This window comes from Ursus americanus, chromosome 18, assembly GCF_024610735.1.
Source record: "Ursus americanus isolate L20-20 chromosome 18, mUrsAme1.1.p, whole genome shotgun sequence".
Lineage (NCBI taxonomy): Eukaryota > Metazoa > Chordata > Mammalia > Carnivora > Ursidae > Ursus > Ursus americanus.
This window is the reverse complement of record NC_142144.1, coordinates 23,223,920-23,251,787: the sequence shown is the minus strand read 5'-3', so window position 1 is coordinate 23,251,787 and position 27,868 is coordinate 23,223,920. Positions and strand designations below refer to the sequence as shown.

Genomic DNA, 27,868 nt, shown 5'->3' with positions numbered 1-27,868 from the left:
CATTTTAAGCCACTAAATTTATGGTAATTCGTTACAGCAGCAGTGCGAAACTCATATAAACCTTGTCAAATGGCAGTGGTCCTGGACATATCCTGCTGGTTTTTCTTCTGGGGTTGCTCTCTTTCTTGGAGATGCTTCTTCATGCCTTTTGTCTGCTTTACTCCTACCCCTTCCTTAAGATTCAGCTTCAGGATCCCTGCCTGCTCTCCTGGTGGCCACAGACAGGGTGAGGGTCCGTCCTCCAGGCGTGCACCACACCTGAGCATTTCCTTATCACTGCAGTCATCAAAAGGTCTTATCACGGGGTTTATGTGTCTGCCTCCCCAGCAGGCTGTGAGTCTCTTCGGGGCAGAAATCGAAAGCTGTTCTTCCTTTAGCCCTCTTTGTGTAGTGCCTAGCACAGGCGTTGGCACGTAAGAATCCTCAGTAAATGTTGAATGAATGAATGAGCAGTCCCTTGCGTCTGGGACTGAGCCCTAAGAAAATTCCAACTCAACCATCAGCCAGGTTCAAGTCTGACAGCTGAGCTATCCACTGAGAATCCTGCAAAATAAATCCCAGAGGGAACACTTAGAATACCAAGAAATAACAAAATATTCGTTTTCTTGCGGGCGGGGGGGGGGGGTGAGCATTAGAGCCTATAATATAGAATGTGGTAATGCCTGATTCCTTCCTAACCTGACATTCCTTGAGCTTCTCAATCTAGCCCCAGTAGTACTGACAGCTCACCTGCTCCATTCTGCAAGTCCATACTTCCCTCATGATTCATGAGGCTCTGTTACTAAACTCTATTCTTAACATATAATATGATTTAGCTCCCAGTAAGGCTCATAACCGAAATTATGCTACTAGCTAATTAATACTGTATACTTTAAATGGGATTATAGGCCTCCATTTACTATTTGATAAAGGTATTAAGCTGAAGCTATAAATACAATTTCATTTTGCAAACTGTTTCTCTACAAGGACTTTTATCTGACTACTGCAACGTGACTTTCCTCTTTGTCAGACAAGACGGGCTGTCATCTTCGCCAACATCTATAAATTGAGGGAGACTTTACTAATGAAAGCATGCAAAACAAACCACAGAAAACTGAAAATGGACCAGAGCAAAGCAATAAGGAATTATAAACTAACTTTAATTGTATCAACAGGAAGAATTTCAAACCATGTTGAGAATTTATATTTTAAAGTTTAAATCTAGTTAATATATACTAACTGTAACATAATTCTCTAAAGATAAAAGGATTTGTGATGGCAAATGGACAGAACAATCATTTAGGTAGCATCTAGGAATATCGCTACAATTACTTTACATAAATAGAAATCCATGTCTTTATTAGTAAGGTATCACATCTTAGAGTAAAAATTCACATAGGACAGGCTTATAAATATACATAAATCTCAAAATCAATTGCAATTGAACATTAGGTACACAATTATTATAAAACAAATATAACCCATCAGTGTCTATGTAAAGGCATAGTTTTTACAAAATAGTATTTTGTAGACAATCTCAAAAAGTATATTAATACTCCTGGAGCCAGATTGTTCCAGCATATCAGCGTGTCTATGGGAATAAGGCATGTGGAGAAGCTGCATTCGCTCATCCAGGTGGACGGGACGTTGTACGTGATGAAGTGGTAACTACTTTAGTGACCTGGGTGAATGCCACGACCACTGCAAAGAGTCACCCTAGAGAGTCACTCACCCTCCAGAAGGATGGAACTGAACAGCTATTTGCCTATTAACGAGCGTCAGTACACTTTAAGTGAAAAATCTCAAAGAGCTTGATGATGCACTTCAATGTTCAGTCTCCAGACATTTAAAATCACACTAGCATAGCCACTATTTTTGTGAAAAGGAACTTATAATCAGGTTGTTTATTAAATACAAAAACAAGGACGTCCAACTTGAAACTAAATAACTGAATATCTGAATAAGGAATCTAAATACAAAATATGTATACGTCCTATCAACATGCCATTTACTTAGTTAACATTAGCCTTAGTTTCTTAACTAAAAGTATAGACAAGTCAAACTGAACAGTGATACTTTATACATTCTTAACAATTCATATAATGTTGAGTAGAGGAGGCAAGGCTTAATAAAGGAATACTTTCTACAAACTAAATTCCTATAAACTCAAAGGAAGTTTTGCCTGTAATATGCACAAGGTTTTTGAGTAGTCAGGAGATCAGGAACAGGAACAATCCTGACAAAGACCTTCACAGGGGCTTGCCGTGTATCTATAGGCATTTATGTACAAACACACACAGAGCTCGTCATGTATGTACAAATATATATACACACACACTGAGGATAATCAAACTGTCCGCTAAACATAACCAGTTCTGTTTAGAGAACAAGGATACACACTACAATTATATACAACAAAGTATACATATCTCAGCATCTGGCCTAGTGAAGGCGCTTTCAAACATTTTCCCACTAGGATACACGAGGGAGATGCCTTAGTCGCCTGTGTAAAACTCTCCCCTGGGCGTAACAGATTTAGGTAATGCTTAAAAAGAAATCTACAGGGAAATAAATTACTCTGAAACATTGTAATCCCCACCACGAATTGCAGTTCAACAGTAAAAGTCATTCATGATCGCCACAGCTTAGAGATATTAAAACCGCTGCTTACCCGGTTCCGAATTTACTGCAACAGAGCTGAGCAGCTGAAACAGAGACCGCAAAGCCTAAAATTCTCTACCATCTGGCCCTTTACAGAAAGTTTGCGGACCCCAGGCTAGGCCTGAGAATGACACACAGCCTCAGTGGTAACATCTTGGAAGCACAAAATCCAGAATATAGACAGTAAACTTTATTACAGAAGTTGTAACAAAAACTGTCTGGGATGAAAAATCCATCCCTGAGTTGTCCGAACTTCCCAGTGTCCTTAATGACAAAAGCCACCTTAAATTAAGATCATTAAATATGGCTCCTGCATTTTGTCTGAAATCATGGTTATAAATTCAGCTCTGAGACTACAGTGGAACAATAAAAGGGCACGGAGTTCCAAATGAGAAGACCTGGGGTTTTAGGCAAATCACTTATAAAAATTAACTAAGACAAATACATTCTTTCAGTATTGTCCAATCTGTGCATTAAAAAAAAAACAACAACTATTAAAAGCACTAAAATGGCTGATAAAGATTCTAAATGTTTTTGAGAAGAAATTTATAGAAAGAAAAATGTACCTCTTTCCCCAAACAGAACTATAAAAGTCCTCTTATTTATTGTGAATCAGTAAAGGGGGGGGGGTAAAGTACCTACCTAATTTGAGTGTGCACAGTGGGTTCCATTTAATAAATACCTTAATGAGTGTGCATAAAGACATGAATGTGTAGGGAGTCCTTTCACCTCCCTAGGTCTCAGCTGCCCCTTTGTAAGGTAAGCGCACTAGATTAAATGCCAGCACTGGTCATTTATGCCAAACGTCTAGCCTCGGTTTCTTCATCTGTAAAATTGGATTAATAATAGAAGCTACTTCCTGTGGGGATTGTGAGGATTAAATGGGTTAATCCACATGAGGTGCTTAGACCAGCACTAAATACATTTAGCTGGTATGGTTCTACTTGGGCATTTTACAAAAACAAAACAAAACAAAACAAATACTGGTTAGGCATCTCCCCTGTGACAAGTACTATGCTAGAAAACGGGAATACAGAGATAAAACGAAATTTATTCTCATATAAGGTACGAATAAATGAAGTTGAAGTCTACAGAATTTTAATTTCAGTGTGCCTATAAACGAACGATCCTCTGGAATGAGTCAAATGCTGTTCTGCATTCCTGGTCTGTTAATTCTTATTTGCGAACAATAATTATTGTCCAAAACATCAGTTAAGGTTCACTGCAGGGCAAAACAGCACCAACTTTCTATCAGTGTTTCAAAAGTTCAGTGTTTGCTAAAGAGATGGTTTATGGTTTGCTCACAGGTAGAAGAATATACAAATGTTGGCCAGTCTGGCATTGTATATGAACCAAACAAACCTGCCACGGAAGTAGCGTTTCATATTCTTTTTCTGTCCAACAAGCGTTTGCTGAGCACCTACGGTGCAGCGGTGTCTGTTACAACCATGAGTAGCAAGAAATGGTTCCCGCATTGGGGAGCTAGCAAGGGAGGGCGAGCAAGCGATTGCAGTAAAGTGTGATGAGTAACAGGATGGGGAAGCCCAGTGTGCTGCTCGGGGCATGTGGAGCGGACCTAAACCTATCTAGTCCAGGGGACTGGAGGAAGAGATACTGAAGCTGTGAGCTGAAAGATAAGCAGGAGTTCAGCAAGCACTGGAAGTGGGAGACGCCTGGGCACGGGCAACACCATGAGAGGGGAGTTGAGAGCAGCTGTCTTGCGCGGGCATAGCCAGTGAGGAGTGGTGGCAAAAGATGCTTTTGGAGGTAATCCAAATGGATTGCATTTTACCCTAATGGCAATAGGAAGTCAGAGAAGTTCTAAGCACGAATATGCAAGACTGGTCGTCAAAGTGGAAATGACTCGTGAAATAATTAGCTTGACCTGAAATGCAAGGAGAGGGAAAATGCGTTCATGTATTCCTTCCCTGCCTGCTACAGAGGCTAGCCTGTCTCTCTTTAGTCTTAACCTATTTATAGCTGAAATACTATATACATAAGAGAGTGAAGTATAAAAATATTTGCCTTCTTATTTACAAAGGGGGTGCCTGCATATCCTGTGTCCTCACCATGGAGCAACCACGATAGCATGAAGGTGTGCACAGGCTTCTCAGCTGAGACCGGAGGGCTCGGTTCCAAGGCAAGGGCAGCGAGGTGGAGCCACAGACTTGAACCAGATGACCTGAGTTTGAATCCTACCCAGTTCTTTCGCTCACCTAATGTCATTTAACCTCTCTCCATCTGCAATGAGGATTATTTCTCCTACGTCACTTGGTAGACTATATGTCACGCAATCTGTGTTTTCCTTATTTTTGTACAGTTACAGAATTTGAAAGCTCTCCCCCCAAAGTGGACTTTCACCCTGATGGTGAATTCCAAGGATGGCGTTCGAAATCAGTCTCCAGTCTTGTATAATCACAAAATCCACAAATCCAGCTCTAAAATAATGAAGGGGGCAAGTCAGAGGACTGCAAAACTCTACAGTGGAGATCCATCAGCAGCTCAACGACACCCACAGACTCTTTTCCTCTGAGTGGGCTGTTGGCACAGAACTTTGGAACAAAGGAACATTCGGGTTCCTTTGAAAAAAAGGGAATGCGTTAAGTCAAGGCATTATGACAAGTTCTGCTGACTGCTGGTCCAGTTTACAAGTCTGAACATGTTGAACAGAAACTAGGTGAACTCACTCTAGGGGTCATCTCCCATTTTCTGATTTAAAAAAGAAATGTCATCTTTAAAAAGTTTCTGCTCCAAAGCTCCACAATCTCCAAAAATGTTAATTTATTTTCAAAATACCTTAAATCTTTATTAAGATGATTTGTCTATTATAATACATATTTAATCATACTCAGTGGATGTCGACTCTGATGACAGAATTAGCTATAACCACAGATGAATCGTTTAATTTAAAAATAAAAGATAGAAGAGTCCAAATTCTAACCACTAGGAATGCCCTTATTTTTTTTTATCATTAATATAGTTTTACATCTTCAGGAACACTCATATTTCCGTTTCTAACCTTTCCAAACAGCAATAAAAAATATTTTCTCATAATTATTCACTGATGGAGAAGAAATTTCAAGAAAATTTCATTTTCTTATCATTGTAATCTTTCCCATTCTCCCCATCAGCTGTGTAAATATCCAAACACATTTATGGAAATTTGAAATCTCTTCTGCCTAAAAGGTTGATTGTGAACCAGGGCCATCCAGTAAAGTTCTTTTGAGTAATACTCCAAGTAACTCTGCCAAGCTGTACTTGGAAGAAGAAAGGTTGTTTAGATTCCGTATGCCTGGCTCTTTCTCTACCTTGTTATGTGTTATCTGACCAAGTGTAGCCAAGGCCATGTGGCATGTGGGTCACCCAAAAAGGGAGCGTCCCTCGGCCCCAAATCCCATTCAGTAAGATGGCACTAATAATTTTCATCAAGCCAACTCAGAGATGTTATGAAGCTCAAATAAGAAAACACAGTTGAAAGTGCTTAGAAAAATTTGTAAGTACTTTCCAAAAGTATGGGATCAATATTAAACAATCCTCTTTGATTAGAAAAACAGCTTGCTCTTTCTTCCAAAAAACTGAAATTATAGGAATCTTTTTTTTTAAATAAGAAAAGCTAAAATTATACCGCACATTCTTTAAAAATATATTTATACTAAGGACTTCCTAATCTGTTTAATATGTTGGCTTTGCAGCTGTGGTTAAGGGGTTCCCATCAATAAGTAGAAGGTCAGGGCAACAATGAGAAGCAAACAAAACGGAGAAGAGAAGGTTTGATAGGCAGCTGACGGCATAAAAATGTCTTCATACTTGTAAATACTGACAACACGCTCTGAAGTCGGTGGTGAGTCTATGTCATGTCGGGTGATAGAGCCTTTAAGAAAGAAAGAAAAAGGAAGGGGACAGTAAAAAAAAAAAAAGATTTAAAATGATATATGTAAACAACAGAAAGACCAGACAAGTCTTTAGCACTGAAAACATAAGCAGGGATAATAAAGATCTGAAATCAGGTATTAGAGCTATCATCAGAATTCTCTGTAATTGTACACACATAGAAATAGAAAGAACATAGAAATTACCTAAATTTACCCCCAAAAGACTAGTTCTCATGAATCCACACACCCACCACCAGCACAATATTACTAATCTCTCCATTTCACCCCACTTTGATGCTTCTTAGTGTTTATCATATGAATGCTAACTTTCAAGGTCTCTGAGGAGTTTTATCTCACTAATACCATAAGAAAAACTGTATACTGATTTCAAACAGCAAGAGCTACTATTTTTTTCTCCTCAAATATATCTTTTATATATGGATCATCAACCACTCCTGACCTCACTATACTTGCTTCTAGACGAAGTCTCTGTCACCGTCTGTGATACATGAAGTGGTGGCCGGCCCAGGTCAGACCGGAGAGTGTGTGGGTGTGCTGTGCGTGGGTCTGTATGGCTGACAGGCAGAGTAAGGTAGTAGAAGGATTAAGATACCAAACAAGTGTTTGAACTAGAGACGTTTTCTTTTTCTAACCTGGTTAAACGTGTAAAGAGGGAAAGGCTGTGCACATGGGATGCTTAAGCAGAAGTTGATTCAAAGTGCCTGATCTCCTGAATAAGCCACGTGGAACTTGGGTTAGGTTGACTACAGGCGTGTGAGTTCAGTGCAAAGGTCTCCTTGGAAACAGGGCTCAGAGTGAGTGTTTTTTAAAGTCCTAGCTGCTAGGGAAGCCCTGCCAAATTGGACGCATTAATTCTTCCCACAGATCATTTTCTTTCCACAGATGCATTCCCCTCTCCCATCTAACCTAACCTCCCTCATTGGTCATGCACATGGGCTCCTAGGCTTAACCATGCACTTCCACTTCCCTTGAGGGAAACCTAATCCTGTATCCCCTTTAAGCCTTAGCTTAAAGTGCAGCCCCTTTGAGAGACTTTAAGAGAATGGATAGGATTTGATCAATAGAGAGGGATTTAATCATAACGGGTGCACAAGCCTGTATACGGGGTAGGAATATGCCTGTTCTGTTTGAGGACAGTGAGAACACCCAGAGTCCTGGAGGGCTAACCAGGCAAAGTGGGATCAGACTTGAGGAGGGCCTGGAATGTTAGGCTATTATTCCATGTATGTCAGACGAAGACTTTCCCAAGTACAGCACTTTCCAGGTTGTAAAGGAACTTGAAGTACTTGTTTTCACTGAATGCTTACAATGATCCACTGACGTTGGTATTCTCATCCCCCCATTTTAGATACAAAGAAATTGGAGTTCAGAATTTAGAAGAAGGCTGGGTATAGCTCCCAACAGGGAAAAACCCACACCTAAAATTTTGGAGTTTTAGGCTCCAAATCCCATGATTTTAAGTGGGTTCATTTCTCCAGGCTGAGATAAAATTTATTTCTGTGAGTACTGAAAGTACTCAAAGATATAACTGCAGATCCATTGGTGGGTTCCCAGGAAATAAGCAAATGGGAAAGGTGTCACAAATCCAGAGCCATTCAAATGTTCTCCCCATTAGAAACAGGCCAAAAAGGAGCGCTTGGATGGCTCAGTCGTTAAGTGTCTGCCTTCGGCTCAGGTCATGATCCCAGGGTCCTGGGATCGAGCCCTGCGTCAAACTCCCTGCTAGACGGGAAGCCTGCTTCTCCCTCTCCCACTCCCCCTGCTTGTGTTCCCTTTCTCGCTGTGTCTGTCTCTGTCAAATAAATAAAATCTTAAAAAAAAAAAAAAAAAAAAGAAAGAAAAAGAAAAAAAGAAACAGGTTTAAAAAAAAGGGGGGTCGCCTGCGTGGCTCAGTCAGTTAAGCACCTGCCTTTGGCTCAGGTCATGATCCCAGGGTCCTGGGATCGAGCCCCACATCGGACTCTGTGCTCAGCAGGGAGTCTGCTTCTCCCTCTTGCTCTGACCCTCCTCCGCTGCTCATGCTTTCGCTCGCTCGTGCACTCTCACTCTCTCTCAAAATAGAAAAAAGAAAGAAAGAAAAAGAAAGAAAGAAAGAAAGAAAGAAAGAAAGAAAGAAAGAAAGAAAGAAAGAAAGAAAAAGAAAAAGAAAAAGAAAAAGAAAAAGAAAAAGAAAAAGAAAAAGAAAGAAAAGAAAGAGGCAAGGAAGGTATAAAATCTCCAGACCAATCAATGGAAACACTTTGAAGAAGAAAAAGATAAAAAGAAAAACAAACAGATCAGATTAGGCAACTGAGAGTTGATAAGCACACAGTAGACAAAGAGAAATTGCTAAGAGCTAGAATGAGCTGTTCTCCTACAAGGACCATAAACAACTCACTTCCATTCTTAGGCTGTTAGGCTTGATCAGCCAGGAGGAATGCTGAAAGACACCATGTAACTTGATTTTGGCAGCCTCCAGAAGGTCTCATGATGTCCTTGGGTCTTTGTGGGGGATCTGCTGAAGAGCCTTGCCACCCAGAGTGAGGTCGTCAATGAACCGGCATCCACTGGGAAGCTGGTTACAAACGCAGAATCTGAGGTCCCACCCCAGACCTACTGACACTGCATTTTTATGATATAGCCAGGCAATTCCTGTACACATTAAAATTTGAGGAGCAATGGGCTAAATCATAGGGTAATTTGGTGACTTGTGACTACCAGAATAGTCATAAAGTGAACACGAATGGGACGCTTCAGTCTCTACAGAAGTCTCCAGATGTCCCTTCCTGGTCAATATTTTTTATATTTATTTCTCTCTCTCCTTTTTTAAAGATTTTATTTATTTATATGACACAGAGAGAGAGAGCACAAGCAGGGGGAGTGGCAGGCAGAGGGAGGGAGAAGCAGACTTTCTGCTGAGCAAGGAGCCCGATGCAGGGCTCGATGCCAGGACCCTGGGATCATGACCTGAGCCGAAGGCAGACACTTAACCAAATGAGCCACCCAGGCGCCTCATATTTATTTATTTTCAATAGTTTCTATATTTAGAGCATAAGAGCTAAGAGTACTCACTGACTTTGGAGTCAGTAGGACCTAGGGCTGAATTTTAGTTCTTCCATTAATTAGTTGTATAGCCTTGAGCAAGTTCCGTAATCTCTCTAAAATGAGGACGATGATATCTATACCTCTCAAGGAGGTGGTGAGGAGTAAATGGGAATGTTGTGAGAATTTTATACAGCACATACCCCACAAGAGCGGACAGATGATCCGTTCCAGTAAGCATAGAGCTCACCATATACTACCTTGTACTGTGTCACCTGTGTACACGTATTCCTTGTCCATTTGTATGTCCATGTGCACAGAGGGTCCATTACAACTTCCTAAAGGCAGGATCCTATCTCCTTTTTCTTTTACGCTATTCAAACGGCTTATCGCTCTCTTGCCCAATAAAGAATGGACACAAGCAAAGCAGTGTCTGGAGTTTAATCCAGATGCCAAAATGTAAGCTTACCCTGAATGGCTGGACCCCAAGCAAACAGATAATACCAACTCAGATGCAGATCGACAATTGTCTCATCTCTGGGAACGTTCACGGGGCGTTTAAATCTGCAGGTGACCCGATTGTTCTCAAAGACTCCTTCTTCATCTCTGGAAGGATTTCTCTGGATCTCCTTTGCCCACTGGCCTACGTTATAGAAGTGCTGTATGCGGACCCTCCCGTTGTCATCGTGGACACAGGCCATGACGTCATCACCACCCTACCATGAAAAACGATGAAGGGAAGAGTCAAAGGTGTGTCTTTTACAAACATCTCTGCTAAAAAGAAGTTCAGCTCAGATATCCACTTCATCTCTGTAATTTGAAATCCCACCCCCCAAATTATTTTTATTAAAAAAGCTTTAACCAAGTGACCGAAGTCAGCATGGCAAGAGTGGATAAGTGCCTCCGGACGTGACGTTCAAAGAACACATCACCAGCTATTTAGTATTCCTGCTGAAAATACAAACCGAACCTAATCCTGAAGAAACAATCAAACAAACCCAAACTGAGAGTCATTCTACAGAAAATGATTATAAGTATTATGAAAAGTACTTGTAATCTTCAAAAGGGCCAATGTCATGAAAGACAAAAAAAAAAAAAAAACCAAAAAGGGGAAGAAACGATTTCAAAATGAAGAAGACTAAAGATTCATGACAACTTAGAGTATTCCTAGACAGAATCTTAAGTCATAAAAATAGAATTTCTATAAGGGTAGTATTGGGCCAACGGGCAACCCTGGAAAATGGACACTATGTTTGATCAGACTAACATACTAATATTAAACTTCCTGACTTTAATGAGTAGATTGAATCTCCAAAGTTTCCAGAAAATAATAAAAATAATAGAAAGTAGCAGCAGCAACAGCAGGGGAGAGAGAGAAAGCATGTATGGCAAAATGTCATAATTTGTAAAAAAAAAAAAAAAAAGAAGAAGAAGAAAAAAAAGAAAAAGAAAAAAAAGAAAGTTCTGGAAGTAGACAGTGGTGATGGTTGCACCTGTGAACGTAATTAATGCCACAGAGGTGCACATTTTTAAATGGTTAAAATGGTAGATTTTACGTTATATACATTTTACCACAATAAAAAAAAAGTTATTCGGTGAACCTGGGTGAAGCATACTTGCGCTATCCTTGCAGATAGTCTGTACATTTAAGTTTTTTTAAAAACAGGTCCAAAAAATGAGGCACCTGGCTGCTTCAGTCGAGGACTCTTGTCCTTGGGGTTGCAAATTCGAGCCCCACTCTGGATGTAGAAGTTACTTAAAAATTAAATCTTAAAAAAAAAAAAAAGGTCAGAAAGTTGAAGGTGCTCATCGACTATAACGAATGTACCACTCTGTGGGTGATGCTGATAATGGGGAAGGCTATGCATGTGTGTGGGCAGGGGGTATATGGAAATTCTCTGTATCCTCTATTCGATTTTGCTGTGAACCTAAAATTGCTCTAAAAATAAAATCCCATTAAAAATAACATACCATTTCAAAAAAAAAAGTTTAAGGCTATTAAAAAGGGGTTCCATTTAGCTTTTCCTTTACATCAGGTTTTGAAAAAATTTTCATCTGTGCTTCTCCTCAGAATAATAGGAGAAGAAAAGAGAGACTTATCTGTTAAAGGACTTCAGACAGCAAAATGTCAAAGATAGGGGAGCCCGGGTGGTGCAGTCAGTTAAGCAACCACCTCTTGGTTTTGGCTCAGGTCATGATCGCAGGGTCCTGGGATAGAGCCCTGCAATGGGCTCTGTGCTCAGCAGGGAGTCTGCTTAAGAATTCTCTCTCCCTCTCCCTTGCCCCTCCCCCCACTCACGCTCTCTCTCTAAAATAAATAAATCTTTCAAAACAAATGTCAAACATAAAATTTGAATGCCCCTTACTCAACCTCCCTCCTCTGAGCGCCCTAATCTTAACAGCTGCACCATGAGCACAAATGCATTCTAGGACAGGAAATGGTCAATCACATTGCAAGCCAGCTTCTGGGATGGCACGCACCTGCTGTTTCTCTCGCTGACGCTAAAGGAGGAGATAAGAGATGCAAATTCATATCCATGCAGTCTTACCAGTTAGGCCCATTGTCTTACTGCCTGGACTGGCTTTGGTGGAAGCTCATCCTTTTGGTGACCTTTCCAAGAACAAAGCCACCAGAGTTCTGACTGCTTAGCCTGATTCCCCAGTCTCTACTTAACATCCACCTACAACCTATCTCCAAACCACCAGCGAACACTGGCAGCGCTACCTTCAAAGCATATCCCAAATCTAAACATGTCTCGCCACTGCCACTGCTGTAAGCCTGTCTGAGCTGGCAGGAGCCTCAAGACAGGCCAGGCGAAGAGAAGGCTCCTCGTGGCAGAGCAGCAGCCTCTGCAAAGGCGCAGGGGCCCAAGAAAGTCTGCCTACCTGGGAAGCACCCTGGCACAGTGAGATGGCAATGATGGTATTACAGAGGGAAGAGGGAAGAAGACAGCAGAGGCACAGAGAGAAGCAGAGGTAAGAGACGGACAGCTGCCTGGGATCCGCACGCCCTGACTGGTTCTGCTCCCGGTTCCTGGTCTTTCTGAGGTCCAGAGGTGTTCCTGCCCGTGCGTCCTGTAGGAGACTGAATTGTTGGACTCGACTCTTCATTCCCTGGTAGTAGTAGTACATACCCGCCCCTTCACAGGGCCTCTTGGGAAGGGAAGTGAACGTCCCTATCCCTCCATTCTGGGCTTGGCTGCGTGACTTACTTCGGGCAATGAAATGTTAGCAGATGTGACGTGAGCAGAGGTTTGAAATAGGCTTGGAGGGCTCTTGCCCTTCTGTCTCTGCCACGAAAAACAACATGCCTCGGTAGTTGCTGGTTCCAGAATGATTAGAGAAAACCCGAATCCAACTCATGGCCTGGAGCCAAGCTCAGCTGAACCCTCGCCAATTCAACACACATGAACAAGGAATAAATGCTTATAAGCCGTGCGGTTTGGAGGCTCTCCTGCAGCATTACTGCCGCAATAACTAATAAATGCAGGTACCACGAGATACCTCGTATTCCCATAACCAACACTCGCGTTCTGTTTAAGCTAGCTTGAATTTTTTTTAACTTGCCATCAGAGAGCTGTAACTAATATAATCGTTATACTGCTTTTATCCATGTATTTCCTTTGCTTTGAAAAAGAAAAAGAAATGTTAGAAATTCACACATTTAACAGTGGCATGGTAGCTTGGAGAAACCATGCCCATTCTCCAAAATCTAAAGTAGCTCAGCAAACTAAAAAAAAAAACAAAACTCTTATTATGATTTGCATCTTACCATTTTCTTGTCTGAAGAGAATCCGACTGCTACCCAACCATCTGTGTCAGCGCTCAGCTCAAATTCCACATCGGCCCCTATCATCCGATAGCTGAGGAAATAGTCGCAGGTCTCCGCGTTACAGCCCGGCTTGCCGTATCTATAGGATAGATTGAGACACAGCACCACCGCGTCATCTTCTTACTCACAATACGGTAAGAAGGCAACAACGAACGTATCAGGCAGAGCGAAGCGAGATTACCAAATAAATGAGATCTTTGCTACCAGGGATCTGAAAACCACAGTTTCACTTGGGGGAGACCGTGGAAAATATCTGCTCCTTTTTATCTACGTACAACCTGAGGACCGGAGATGGGACGGGGCTTGCTTGCACGGTGAGTCAGTGGCTGCAAGAGGACTTCAACCTGGCCCTCTACTCCCAGCCAGTGTTCTCAACATTATATTAGAGTTTCTCGGGTATTTGCTATTACTGAGTTATTTCTGAATCCCTTTCAGAGGAAGACATTCTCAGAGTTAATAAACTGTCTTTGTGAATGAAATATGTGCTAATTATTTTTTACTTAGAAATTTTCATACGACTAAATTAACAAATACTTAACAAATTAAACATAAATTAAACTACAAACCCAGGAACATTGAAATTCTCAGCATTCCTGTGATGGATGGTGTAGTCTTACTGAAGGTAGATTTTGCTTACCTGCACAGGGTGTCTCTGACTACACTGTGCGGGGTCTCTGGGTTGAGCACGTTCTTACTACTCAACAAGATGCCACTTTCCTCCACTTTTATCTGTTTGAACGCCTGCAAAACCCTCGTACGTACATCAAATGAATACCCCATCTGGTATTCACGGAGCATGAACGCATCATTGATGTATAAAATCTGCCTCGGCTCTCTCAGGCTATCACACAATTACAAATCGGGCCACCAGAGTACTGAGCACTATAAACTGGTTATCCAAATAATCTGATTATGCATACATGCATCATTTTAAGGGGCATGATTGAAATGGAAACACAAATTTAGATTTTCTTCCAGGGGACTGTGGATCCTTTATGAATCAGAAAGCCCTAGTGAGAGGGACACTGTTTTACGCCATTTTCAGAAGAACAGAAAACTGTAGCAATGGGTGGGACAAGGGAAGCTCAGGTGGAAGGTATCTGAAAGAACAGGGTAGAAGGCTGCCAAGTATTGACTGAGGAGGGAGGCAAGGAACATGCCAGTAGGCTGGCAGGAATCCTGAACAGCTGGGAAGAGATGTGAGCTCAGGACAATGTAGAATCGGGTGAAAATGCTGGATGGGTGTAAGGAAAGCTAAAGGAGGAACGAATAGGCCAGAAAACAAGTCACCCAGAAGACAGCAGATACTGAAATTCCTTCCCTTCTTGAAAATGTCCCCCAGTTACCAGACTTAACATTCCTGGCCATCTTCCTCAATCATAGTATTAGTTGGATTCTTAAAAATTCCTAAGAGGGGCACCTGGTTAAGTGTCTGCTTTCAGCTCAGGTCATGATCTCAGGGTCGTAGGATCGAATCCTGGATCAGGCTCCCTGCTCAGGGGGGAGTCTGCTTCTCCCTCTGCCCCTCCCCCCTGCTTGTGCACGCTCTCTCTCTCTCATTCTCTATCTCAAATAAATAAATAAAATCTTTTTAAAAAATTCCTTAGAAATATCCTTGTAATCCAAAGAAAACTCAAAACCCCTTTATTCGCTTTTATTCTCCTTGGACCTTGAGCACCGAGCAAAAGAAAAAAAATTCAGAACTTTCAGTGCAGTGGCCATCGCAACCCTTACTCAAGGACAATTTATTTTAGGAAATAACAGTCTCAAAGAGGAGGCACCTTTTCCAACAAAGCGGAGCTGTCTGGATGGGAGGCTCACTGTCTTTACTAGTGTTTGCTGGCTCCGGCCCACCATGTCTTCATAGAGCATGACTAGTAATCACGGGGGGACTCCCTAAACCGGAGATAACAAACTCGCTACAATCATCAGTGTTCATGGCTAGTTAGTATCATCCAGATATCCCTAAGTCATGACTCTTTATTTGAAAAGGAATTGGGTCTTAGACGTGTCTATCATGGTCTGTCCCCTCACAGCCCTGCTAATAAGACACAGCCCGTGTCATGTGATTCTTTTTCATACAGCCAACTGGTCAGAAGTAGATACCTGGGCCGACGGCAGTACGGTCATAAATGAAAAACCAGATAGGAATGTTCCAGTGCCAAGTAGCATTCGAGAGCTTATGGCCTCTAAGACTGATAGCTGGGGTGGCCATCGGAAACAGGCCACACCCCTGTTGAAACTATGAGGGGGTGCGGGCTCCAGATTAGAATGAGCTGTATGTGACTGAAATACGACCTTGAGAAGTAAATCAGTGCCTTAGCCTTCAAGTTATCCGACTCGCAAATCTACCAACCTAAAGCATCCCTTAGTCTTTCCACAGTCATCCACTTTGATTTTGGCAAATGGGTCCACAGGAGGAGCAGTAGGGAAAGGGTAACCTAGACAGTGAGAATAAACAATGGTTAGAAAATCCAGCGACAGCTTTTCCAAGGAGAAATTTTTCTTTGTAATATGTTGACTACTTTCTATCACACATGTCTAGATATGGTTAGGGCCTCCGTAAAGGGCTTTGTGTAAGCTTAATCACCCTCTTCATGAGGGGCGGGTGTAGGGCACGCATCTTTGAGCTAGTTTTACGTGTAAACTGAGAATTATGTGGCCTTTCCCTCATTTTACAGGCAGGGAACCTGAGGCAGAGAGGTGGCATAATTTCATACAACCACAGGCTCACCATCATCCCTGGGAGTGCGAACATCACAATTTTCACACAATACCCATGCTCTAAAAGGAAAAGAAGTCAACAATGAAATATTTGTATATTTGATAGAGGTTTTCCATTTATACCTATACAGGATAATAGGATTTTCCCATTTCTCTGAAACTTCCATTTGTCATTAGGCTGTAGAGGACATTTTCCTAGCTCACGAAATTCTTCAAGCACATCATTTCTGACGGCTGAGTATCTTTCTTGTAAGATCACTTAACATCCTAATGCATTCAACCACGCGCTGCAGGGCCGGCCTGCACTATGCTTCCAGTTTGCAACAGCAAGGTTTTTCTCCCCGGCTGCTAACCCCATTCACACGGGAACCACGGGTGGGTCGTCTTGGGTTCTCTGTCCAGCGTACTGCTTGGCACTGGCCGCTGACTACATGATTGTCAAAGGAATAACTAAAATCACCCACAGATATTAGGCAATGTAAATAAATATAAACTTGAGGTTTTGTTTACTTTGTTCCATTATGATGTGTGAGAAAGATGTTGGGGTCTGGAGCAAATGGCCAAGAAAGAATTCCTGAGACGTCTTTGGTGCAAAAAGGTGATTTTATGAAAGCACGGGGACAGGACCTGTGGGCAGAAGGAGCTGCACTGGGGTCATGAGGGTGGCCCATTATACATTTTCAAGTTTGGGGGGGGTTGGGAAAGCACAAGCCTCCCAGGTATTTTGGAAACAAGGTTTCCAGGACCTTGAGGGGGCCAGCTATTGTTAGGAAAAAGGTCATTTATTACTGTTTAGGGAAAACCCAATCATGAGACCCTTCAGATGTATTATCAGTGGGGAGATAGAGGTAAAGGAAGTTTCCAAAGGAATTTTTATATGTTAAAGTAGATTCAGGATCCTGGGGGTCGGGCTGAGAGTGCCTTTTGCCCTTAGCAACGTACTAACATCGAGGCAGCTGAGTTCCTAGAGGAACGTCACTCTGCCTGTTTCAAGGACTTGTCAGTGGGCTGTAAGTAGTAAGGAAATTTTTCATCACATTAGATTACACTTTAAAAAAAAAAAAAAGCCGCTAAGCCACGCTTCCCTGGCACACATCTGTATACTTTGGACAGTTCATTTCTACTACCCTAGATCGTGATCACATGCTAAAATACAGCCCTCGTAGCTTTTTACCATCTTTAAGTAATTGGGCCAGGTGCATTACTTTTTCTTTTATGCTTATTCTATGCTGAGCCCTAAATCTACTTTGGTGCTCTAGACTGAGTCCGGCCTTGGACGAGTGTTCTGTTGTTGTCTTAACATTTACTGAGCAACCGCTTAATGCTACACACTATGTTAAGCATCTTCATATATGTTCTTATTTCTCACTACTATGCTGAGGCTATTTTTTTCTCAAAATATTTAGCCAAGAATGCTATGACTACTTATGTTTTAAAAATTCTATAGGTGGGGCGCCTGGGTAGCGCAGTCGTTAAGCGTCTGCCTTCGGCTCAGGGCGTGATCCCGGCGTTCCAGGATCGAGTCCCCACATCAGGCTCCTCTGCTGGGAGCCTGCTTCTTCCTCTCCCACTCCCCTGCTGTGTCCCTCTCTCGCTGGCTGTCTCTGTCACATAAATAAATAAAACCTTAAAAAAAAAAATTCTACAGGTAACCGGGGCGCCTGGATGGCTCAGGCAGTTGAGTGTCGGACTCTTGGTTTCAACTCAGGTCATGATCTCAGGGTCCCTTGCCTTGGGCTCTGTGCTCAGCTGGGAGTCTGCTTGAGATTCTCTCTCTCCCTCTGCCCCTCCTGCTCACACAGTCTCTCTCTCAAATAAATAAATATTTTTTAAAAAATTCTATAGGAAACTGAAAAAGACAGTTTCTAATAATGTTGCTTCTCAATTTCCCCATCTTCTTCTGTTATCCTTACCACTTTGTAGCACCTAGAATAATACATTGGCACACAGCAGATTTCCATCTCAAATGCCAGTTATTATTACGATTGGATTACTATTAAGTTTTTGTAAACTGGACTCAGAACTAATAACCATTGGGTGGGATCATCTCTAGAAGACTGGGTTTCTAGGCTCTAAATACTAGCAAGCTTTGGAACAAAACTCATTTATTAATGTACCAAACTAGCTTATTAGCGTTGGCAAAAGGCTTCTTAGGACTTTTCTAGTGCTAATTTCCTATTCTCTTTTGTGCTTCTAAAACTTGGAATGAGAACTTGTTTTGCCAAATGCATATGGGCATATCTTTTTCTCTTGCTTTGTAAGATGGTGTATAATAAAGATTTTGATGGTTTTTTGTCCCTGATCCCTGGGAGAGAAGCTCTGAATCCTTGGAACTTCCCAGCAGGACTGACTTTGGTATTCATGAGCCCCTTGGGATCACACCTAAGCTTATGCTAAGAGATGAGATGACTCAGGGTGGGGGCTGGTCACCAGAAAAACCAAGCGTGTGACTCGAGGTTTGGGGCTGTCAGCTAGGCCCACCTCCAGGGAGGGGTGGGAGGCTGGGGACTACATTTAATTATGTAGCCAGTGGTTAAATCCCAAACACTGCCTATGTAATGAGACCCCAGTAGAAATTCTGGACACAAGCTCAAAGCCGCTTCCTGGTTGGTGAACAAACTAACACTGGGAAGGGTGACAAGGCTTGATTCCATGAGGACAGGGCACAGAGAGTCTGCATTTGGGAGACCCCCAGACTTCACTCTATGTATGTCTTTACCATCTGTTCCTGAATTGTATCCTTTATAGTAAGCACAGTAGTGCTTCCCTGAACTCTGTGAAACATTCCAGTGAACTACAGAACCTGAGGGGAGTTGTGCGTAGTCCCAGGACGTGCAGCCAGTTGATCTAAAGTGAGAGCAGTCTTGCTACGGACCATCCCTCTAGCTTGTGAGGTCTGCACTAACTCTGGGTTATTAGCACCAAAATTTATTTCATGATACTAGTTGGGACTGGCCGAATAGTAAGTGCAGCAACATTACAATTTTTCCCTGAATTTAAATGATCTATTTGGCATAAATTAAGTCTGGATCATGTGCCAGTATTTAAGCTCTTGTCTCTGAGCTACAACCCAGCCTTCTATGGCCAACTCTACGATGGGCTGAGCACTCTGCAAACCACATTTCTCCTTTGCCAGCTGGCTGGGCTCTGCCGAAAGGAAACATTGGAGGGAGGCTAGGAGGCAGGAGGAAGGAAAGACCATTCCTTCCAACTGGATTGCTGTCCAGTACACAAGTCCTCGGTGATCCTGCTTCATCCCTGCAGTGGCAAGCTGGTTCCAGCTTCCAGCTTTTTTGCTAGACTCCCCTAACCAGCCTTGTCATGCCCTCAAAGGAACCAGCAGCAGCTGGACAGAGAGCTCCATTCTAAGAGGATGGGCTGCAGTTTTGGGGGGTCTCTTGGCTGAGCTTCTAGATTCTCACAGCCTCAAGCCCTACTCTGTACCCTGACCCCTCCCACCACCCCAGTCCTAGGGGCAGTAGCTTATTCCCACCTTTCCTGTCTCTGTGCTCCTTTTGGCTTTTCCAGTCCCCCAACACCTACTTAGGTAGCTCTCTGGGCTGGTCATCCCGTTTAAAAAAAAAAAAGCTTAGAACTGGTTTCTGTCTTTCTTTCTGATTGGATCTTGATGGCTAGAGACTGAACGGATTAGTCCTTGAATACTGACACAATGGATCTGCAGACTGTACCTTATCAGCCCTTCTCTTGGTAACTAGTTAGAGAGCGGTGTCCTTTAACAGGATGTTTGACACGCTCTGTACAATTGGACTGGCACATTACCTTGATGGCAGAATTTTAATTTTTAAGTATGTAGGTCTAGCAAATTAAATCGATGACCTTTCTTGGTTTATGGGACACTCATATCAGTCCATGCAAAGCCCATTTTCTGTTTTCCCCTAATCCGTTCCTAGACCCACTTTCTTCCTGGTCTGGAGTATTTCCTGTGTATCCTTCTGCAAAGGCTGCAGGTTTTAACAAAATGAGCACGCTGACACATACATCTTAGAGAAGCAATATTTTACTGCGATACCCTGAAAGGGGGGTTGGGGGGTAAGCTTCTCATCTGTGCCAGCTCCTCAAAGGGCATGGAACTCTGCCTGCCCAGGGTGAGGTCCCGCCTTACCGCGAAACTCCTTTCATGTTCCCAAGAACACCATCCCGAAAGTCTTGCACGATTGCCTTACAAAACAATCACCAAAGCGCCTTCCCCAGAACTGAGCAGCCGAAGTGGAGGTTCCCGGCCCCATTTTTCACCAAGCCAGCAGCGCCACCCTGCCCCGCGGCCCGCAGCTGCACTGCCCTGGCCACCCCACGGCTACGCAGGAGGTCTGGAAGCACCTGGGCAGAGCAGACTAGCAAGGGCCCAGCCCAGCCCCCCAGCCACCGTCCCTGTGTTTATTTTTATAAATGTGTGCTCTTGAAAAGCAGACGGCTTGTGTATGCTTCTGATCTGCATAAAGGACACTGCGTGGTACAGCTCTATTTATTATTTTCCTTTGGAAATCTATCCCTCTATGTAAACGTGAGACCTGTTATTACTCTTGACTGAATAGCACTCCGTGATGTGCATATAACCACCTTTTGTGAAATAACCTCCCAATTGCCTTAATGGTTAAAGTGCCTTCGATGTTTGCTTTGTTGAATAATGACGAGATGAACTGCCTTACCTATGTTTCTCGTGGACCTACGCAAGAGGTTTCTGTTTTGTTTCAGTAAATCCTGGAGAGCAATAGCTGGGTCACATCTTTAATTCCACAAAGCTCTGTGAGATTAGTATTCAGCCAAACTGCACGGGTTTACAATCCCATCCACAGTGCACAAGGTCCCCATCTCCCCTCCACTCTTGCCTGTACTTGGTATCACCCGACATTTTCAGTACTTCAATTTGTATTTCCCCCAAGTACTAATGGGGTTCAACATCTCTTCCTATCTGTATTAGCCACTTGGGTTTCCTTTCCTATGATGTGTATATACATTATCATTGTGCTTTTCTTTAAACTTGGTTTTCTGTCTTTCTCATGGGTGTGTATGTATATTCCTGATACTAACTCACTGTTGGTTTCAGATGCTGCCTTTTTTTCCCCTTCCAGCCTGCCACAAATCTTACTTTTTTCTATGACAGTCTTCCTTGGACCAAAATCTTTAAATGTGATGTAGCTGGGGAAATAATTTTTCTTCTTTTGGTTTCTGCTGTTAGAGTCTTGTCCCAGAGATTAATCTCCATTCTAAGGACATGAAGATCTTTCCCTACACACGTTTATTTATTAACTTTGTAGCACTGCCTTTCACATTTAGACCTGACCCATTTGGAATTTCTTTTTTTTTTTTCCTTTTTTTTTTTTACGATGTGAGGAAAACAGTTTTATTTTTCTCCCTACATTGACTCAATTTTTCTCAATGCCATTTACTTAAATAACTCATCTTTCCCCTAGCGATTTATTAGGACCCTGCGATAATTTACTGGTCCTCAGAGGAATGTAGGTCTATTTCTGGACTTTCTGCTTTGTTCTCTGGTTTATTTGGCTGTTTCTGAGCCAGGACCACACTATATGAATTACTAGGCTTTGTACCATATCTCAGCAATTCACAGAACTTGATTCTTCCATGTAAAGGATAGATACTAATTTGTCAAGTTCTCTCCCCAGATACTGTTGGGCTCTTGTATGAAACTGCGGTAAACGAACAGATGAATGGGAGGAGAGCTGACATTTTTATAACAACAAGTCACTCCTTCCAAGATCATGGTATATTTCCCATTTATTCATATTTTTTTATATCACTTAATAGTTAAAATTTTTTCTCCACACAGAACCAGGGCATTCTTTGTAAGGCAAAATTTGAACTGCTACAGATTTTTGTTGCTATTTTAGATACTATCTTGTTTGGACATTTTCTAGCTATTGCTGTTAAAAAAGAAGAGAGCTTTTGGTTTACCTACGCTGATCTTGTCTACGGTGACCTTATTGCATTCTCTTGCTTACGGATCTGTTGACTCTTTCCGATTTTCTACATAAATACTCCTATCAAGAGAGCTAAAAAACATATATTTGCATAAGGACTTGTACACAGATGTTCATGGCAGCATTATTCATAATAGTCAAAAATGGGAAACAACCCAAATATCTATCAATTGGTGAATATCTGTGGTTTCCTTTCTTGTCTAATTCCCAGATACTTTCTGTTCCTCTTCTGCAATCCCTTGAGCCTGTTTTGCCATCCTCCACTGGGTGGTTAATGGCTTCTGGTTTGCTATTTATTGCTTCTAATTGACTGCTTGGCTCACAGCCCTCAGGTATTAATTTAGTACTTGATTCCTTGAAGTTTTAACCAGCAGCTGTCTGTTCAGATCTGAGAACTACTGCACCAACCCCTCTCTCTTTCTGGACTGCCTAAATCGTTGTTTCTGCTTATCAGAGTCACAGAATGAAGTACAAAGGTCAATTCAGAAAATGTAAAATATGGAAAGCTCCACACACGTGTGAATGGCCATGGAGCAAAGATTTCGCCGCGGCACTCCACCGGGAGACAACCCGCAGATCCCCATGAAGTGCCTACCCCATTGGTTCTGAACCCCTTTCCTCAAGTCTGCCCGTCCAAACACCTCATTCAGCTGGTCCACTGTACTTCCGAGTGCAGATCAACAGGGGCCTCTACTCCAAAGCGCTGGACACCGTGCACCATCTTATGCATAAAGTTAATCAACAAATCTATGTAGTTCTCTGCTACTTTCCAGCTGTGTGGCTTTAGCTAAGATGCTTAAATTTTTCTGTGGGTCCGTTTTCTGAACTCCAAGTGGGGCTAACGGCAGCATCTAAGTCACAGGCTTGCTGCAAGAATGAAAGTTAATATGGGTGAGGGACTGAGAACAGTACCTGGCGCACAGTAAGCACTTACTGAAAGTTTAGCCCCAGTTAGTGTAATTATCAGACTACATTCAAGGAGGATGCACAGATAAACCAGAAGCAGGTTATTTACCTTTAGAGGACTTGCAGACTGGCAGGGTGATGAGTTAGGTATCCACATACAATACATGGTACTTGTAGGAAGAACACAGGCAGATGAAGGAGTCTGTGCCCTTTCCCCAAGTTCTGTCCTTCTCTCTACTGTCTTAATAGCTCTTTCCCAAGTAGGAAAAAATGTGGTCAGAACTCAATCAGAAAAGGGCGACATTTTACGAGTGGTCAGATCACTGTGCCTTAAAGATAAGCAGCAATGAACAGGTTTCCTCTTTTCCTTCCAAGGCAGGGCATGGCTCTAGGGACAAGTCACTACCACCTTCCACGTAACTGGCTAGTAAGGCTTCAGGGCGTGCAGATCCTCACAGCAGGGGACAGAGAGGAGGAGGCTTTACTTGGGACTTGACACTAAGCCCAAAACACCCAATTCGGTTTTTTCAAAGAACCCTCAGAATACAATATTTGCCCATAATCATGAAGTAATCTGTTTTACATTCTGTTGCTCTGAATACATAGATTCTGTGTTAAGAACCTCAAGAGGAAGAGGGGTGAATGGTAGGATTTGAGCACCAGGACCCTATCCAAACTCTTGGTCATAGAGAGCAAAAAGGGTCAACGGCGGGGTTAGATTGTATGCAGTGAGAGAATATCCTCACTTAGTGGCAGGGGATGGGGAGAAGGAAAAATCAGGGAAGGCTCCCTGAAAGAGGTGGCAGTGGAGTTAGGAATGTCAGGATGGTTGTATAGGCTAAGACAGCGGGAACCCCTAAGAAGTCTGAAATCTAGCATAGTTAAGAGGTGCCTGGGTGGCTCAGTCAGTTAAGTGTCCAACTCTTGATTTTGGCTCAGGTCATGATCTCAGGGTCGTGAGATGGAGCCTTGCAATGGGCTCCTTGCTGGGTGTGGAACCTGCTTAAGACTCTCTCTCTCTCCCTCTGCCGATTCCCCCACTCCTGAACTCTCTCCCCAAACGACAAAACAAAACAAAACAACCCTAGCATAGTTAAACCAAAATGCAAACTAAATTTTAGAAAATGAACATGTTTAGGGGGCAATTAAAGATACCAAAGTAGCCAGTTTTCAGCCTCTGGCTTCGAGGGTCTTGGGCTATCAGGACACTGGAGAAATGGTTTCTAGACAGGATGGTAATGGACAGTGGGCTCTCCGGAAGTTTCAGTGAATTCTCCATCTCCATTAGTCTAATTCCCTTTTTTGTATTTACATACTACCAGGCCATCTTCATTGAAAACACAGTTAGTTGGCTACTTTGAACCTGAGAAGGGGGTCCCCTGGATAGAGGTAACACGGAGTCCAATCACTAGAAAAAGACAGCCGCATTCGTGCTGATAGAAAGACAGAGTAGTTTTTAGGGCACCTGGGTGGCTCAGTCAGTACGCATCTGCCTTCACCTCAGGTCATGGTCTCAGGGTCCTGGGAGCCTCTTTCTCCCTCTCCCTCTACCCCTCCCTACCCCTCGTGCTCTCGTGCTCTCTCTCTGTATCAAATAAATAAATAAAATCTTAAAAAATAAAAAGAAGAGGGGCACCTGGGTATTTGCCTTCAGCTTGGGTCATGATCCCAGGGTCCTGGGAGCCTGCTTCTCCCTCTGTCTGCCACTCCCCCTGTTTGTGCTCCCTGTCTCTCTGTCAAATGAGTAAAAATAAAATCTAAAAAAAAAAAAAGAAGAAGAAGAAGAAAGAGTAGTTTAAAGGTGCTATTTCTACCTCTTCACTTGCCATGTCCTTCAAAATCAATCAGGGTCCCTCCTTTCTCCACTGAATTTATCCCAGGAAAATTCACCTCTCATTTCCCGAATCCATCAACTATTTTGAGCTTTCACGCTACTGGGCCTCACCGTGGCTTGGGACACTGCATCCTGACACCCTCTTTCCCTTCACTTTCTGGGTTAGAACATCCAGCTGGGACATTTCCTGGGTCTGCTTCTCCCTCTCTGGGGGTACCCTTTAAGGCAATGTCACTGGTTATTTCTAAGGATCTTGAGAAAGTCTCTATACAGGATCCACAGGGCTAAAACCCAGGCCCAGGGCAACCTAGTGGAGGTGCTGCCCGAGAGGCTCCGCCCACAAATGTCCCCACTGGAACTCACCAGCCGGGTGTAGGATCTGCATTTGAAGATAGTGAAAGTGCTGGAGAGAAGAGAAGAAAGGACTGTGAAAGCCCCTGGTAAGCGAAGGGGAGGAGTCAGAAATGACTGTAAAAGGAAGCTGGGCCAAAGAGAAAATTCCAGATAAAGGAGTTGAAGCTTTATCCAGTGAGCAAGTTGGAACCATCATGGATTTCTGGGGGTTAGAGCTAAGCCTCAGGCTGCATGTGCAGAATGGGTGAGTGGAGCAAGCAGACAGACCAGGGATTTGTACACACACCGCGTGCCTTGTTGTCCTACGGGGTCACCTCCCCTAAATGCCCTCCGTCTTCTGGCTCATCAAAGTCTACTTCCTAGCTCAATTCTACAAAGCCCTCCTCATGGCTGCAGCCACCTGACGTCCATGTTCATAAAACCGTCTGGACTTTACAACTAAGTGCATTCTCTCTGTATATACAAACGGACATACAACATCTGACCTTGTTCTCCTCCGTCTGTTAGAGACATGTGCCCAATGAGAATATGAGCTCTCGGGTGCCACGTGTGAGTCACCTGGCAGCGTGCAGGGCTGACTACGAACAGAATAAATATGTATTAGATGCTTTCAGAAACAGATGGGCTTTGAAATGTTTGTTCGTTTCCAGAGTGATAACTGCTGCTTCTGCTTGTCTGTCCCCGCCCCCTCACCCGTCCCTCCTCCTCCCTGGCCACATGGCTGCCCAGCCAGAAGAGGACATTTCCCAGCTTCTCTTGCAGCTAGGTCATGTCATTATGTTCTTGCCAAAGGAATGTGAACCACAGTGACCTGTGCAACCAGCCTAAAAGGTAACGGCCTGTCCCGAATTTCTTCTTTCTCCTTTCCTCAAGCTTGAACAAGGACATGCAAGCAACCCATCTTCTACCACACCTATGAGGGCAAAGCTTTACTGGATGGTGGAACAAGATGGAATGACCTTGTGGAACAGAGCTGTCCCAACTGCCCAGACCAGTCAGACTCATGTGAGAAAAAAAATAAAGTACCTTATTTAAGCCAATATATGTAAGGGTTCCTGATTCAGCACTTGAACCTCTACCCAACTAATATATTTCCCCAAATCCATCCTTTCCATTTCAATACAATAATTCCAATTTTTTAATTGGACATATTGCCTCTCAGCTAAAAGACTACCTTTCCCAGCCTCCTTTGCATTTACATGTGGCCACATTGTGGCCAATGAAGTATAATTGTTATATGGGACTTCTGAGTAATCTCCTTATAAAGTAGTTAGTGACCTTCTTCCCACTTTCTCTTTCCCACTGTCTGGACAGTGAAGGTAGTGGCTGGAGATCAAGCAGCCATTTTGGGCCACGAAGTTACATGCTAAGAATTGTGAAGAAGCAGAAGACCAGGATCCAGGGTCTCTGATGAGCATGGAGCCCCCAATACCAGCCCAGACTACCTACGTTTAGATTTCTTTACATGATAGAGAAACTTCTATCTATTTAAGCTATTTGCTGTATGCAGCTAAACCGAATCCTTCGTAACAAATATACCCAGCATCATATCAGTTGCCAGGACATTTCAACCCCAATTTTTTTCTTGCATACTCCTCTTAGCATAAGAATAGGAAAATCACTACTTTCCAAACTGCAGAAGGGGCCAGTTTCTAGTCCTTCTACACAGACTCAGCTTGACTTTTGTGCTCACTAAAGCAACTCCACAGGGAGGTCTGTAGCTGAAAAACCCCTAGTCTCTGGGCCTAGCAGCCCCCAACAGTGGTGGCTCACAGTAGGGAACCCTAACATGTGTGATAACAGAAAAGAACTGGGATGGAAGTAGGGATGGAAATGTGCCCCAGCTCTGATGGCACGGCATTTAGCAGGAACAGAGCGCTGAAATGTTGGGGCACTAGTCACTGCAAATTTAGGTCAATACAGACAGGGAGAAAATAAGACAACATCACTTTAAATGGTGATTTCTGCTTCCCACCAGCTTCCCCGATTTCACACACCCCAGGCCAGATGGCGGCCTCCTCCCCTACCACCCGTTACCCCAACCCCGGACAGGAAGAGTGGAGGCCAGACGCTAAGAACTGGGGGAGCCTAGGCACAGCCCCACCTGTCCGCAGCCTCCCAGGGCTCGGCTGACCACCTCCTTCTCCTGGCCTCAGTCTCCCTACCTGTAAAGCGGGCGGCGGGTGGAAGGCGCTGACAGTTCTTCGGGTGCCTCCTGCAGGCCGGCGGGGGTCTGAGCAGTGCGCTCCCCATCCCAGTCCCACAGTCCCAGAGCTACCTCTGTTGGCCTCCTTACCAAACCGCCCCTCCGCCTCGCTCCCGCGGCCGCCTCGGTCCCCCACCCCCACCCCGCGCCTCCCTCCCGCACCCCCTCACCCTCTCGCAGCCTCACCCTCCTCGGACAGGTAGCGCAGGTCGTAGAACTCCCCGGCGAAGGTGCCGTACGAGGAGTCGTGGCGCGGAACGGCCTCGTCGGCGCCCGCGTCCCCCCGCCCGCGGCCCCGGGGTCCGCGTCCCCCGGGGCCCGCGCCGTCGTCTGCGGGGCTGGCGGCGCAGGTGGTAGGCCCGGCCAGCAGCAGCAAAAGCAGCTGCACCCAGGCCCCCGGGCGCTGCCGGGGCGGTCGTGCCATCGCTGCTCACCGATCCCACAGCCAGGCCGCTCGGGCCGCAGCGGGGGCGCCGCGGGCGCCGGGCCGGGACTGCG

The 27,868-nt window shown here is 43.8% G+C and overlaps 1 protein-coding gene across 2 annotated transcripts; it reads right to left on the bottom strand.

Moving 5' to 3' along the window:
• Positions 1-2: 2 nt before the first annotated feature.
• On the bottom strand, positions 3-27,841 carry FRRS1L (ferric chelate reductase 1 like). Of its 2 annotated transcripts, none has more exons than XM_045780677.2 (5): positions 27,557-27,838; positions 15,743-15,827; positions 13,327-13,465; positions 10,024-10,270; positions 3-543 (listed from the first exon to the last, which is right to left on the bottom strand). In XM_045780677.2, exons 1-5 carry the CDS (start codon positions 27,792-27,794, stop codon positions 500-502), a joined length of 753 nt encoding a protein of 250 aa, XP_045636633.2. In that variant the 5' UTR covers positions 27,795-27,838; the 3' UTR covers positions 3-499. The 2 variants fall into 2 exon arrangements, with proteins under 2 accessions (XP_045636633.2, XP_045636632.2); XM_045780676.2 differs by lacking the exon at positions 3-543 and adding an exon at positions 1,119-6,511 and having other exon boundaries at positions 27,557-27,841.
• Between the last annotated feature and the right edge of the window lie 27 nt (positions 27,842-27,868).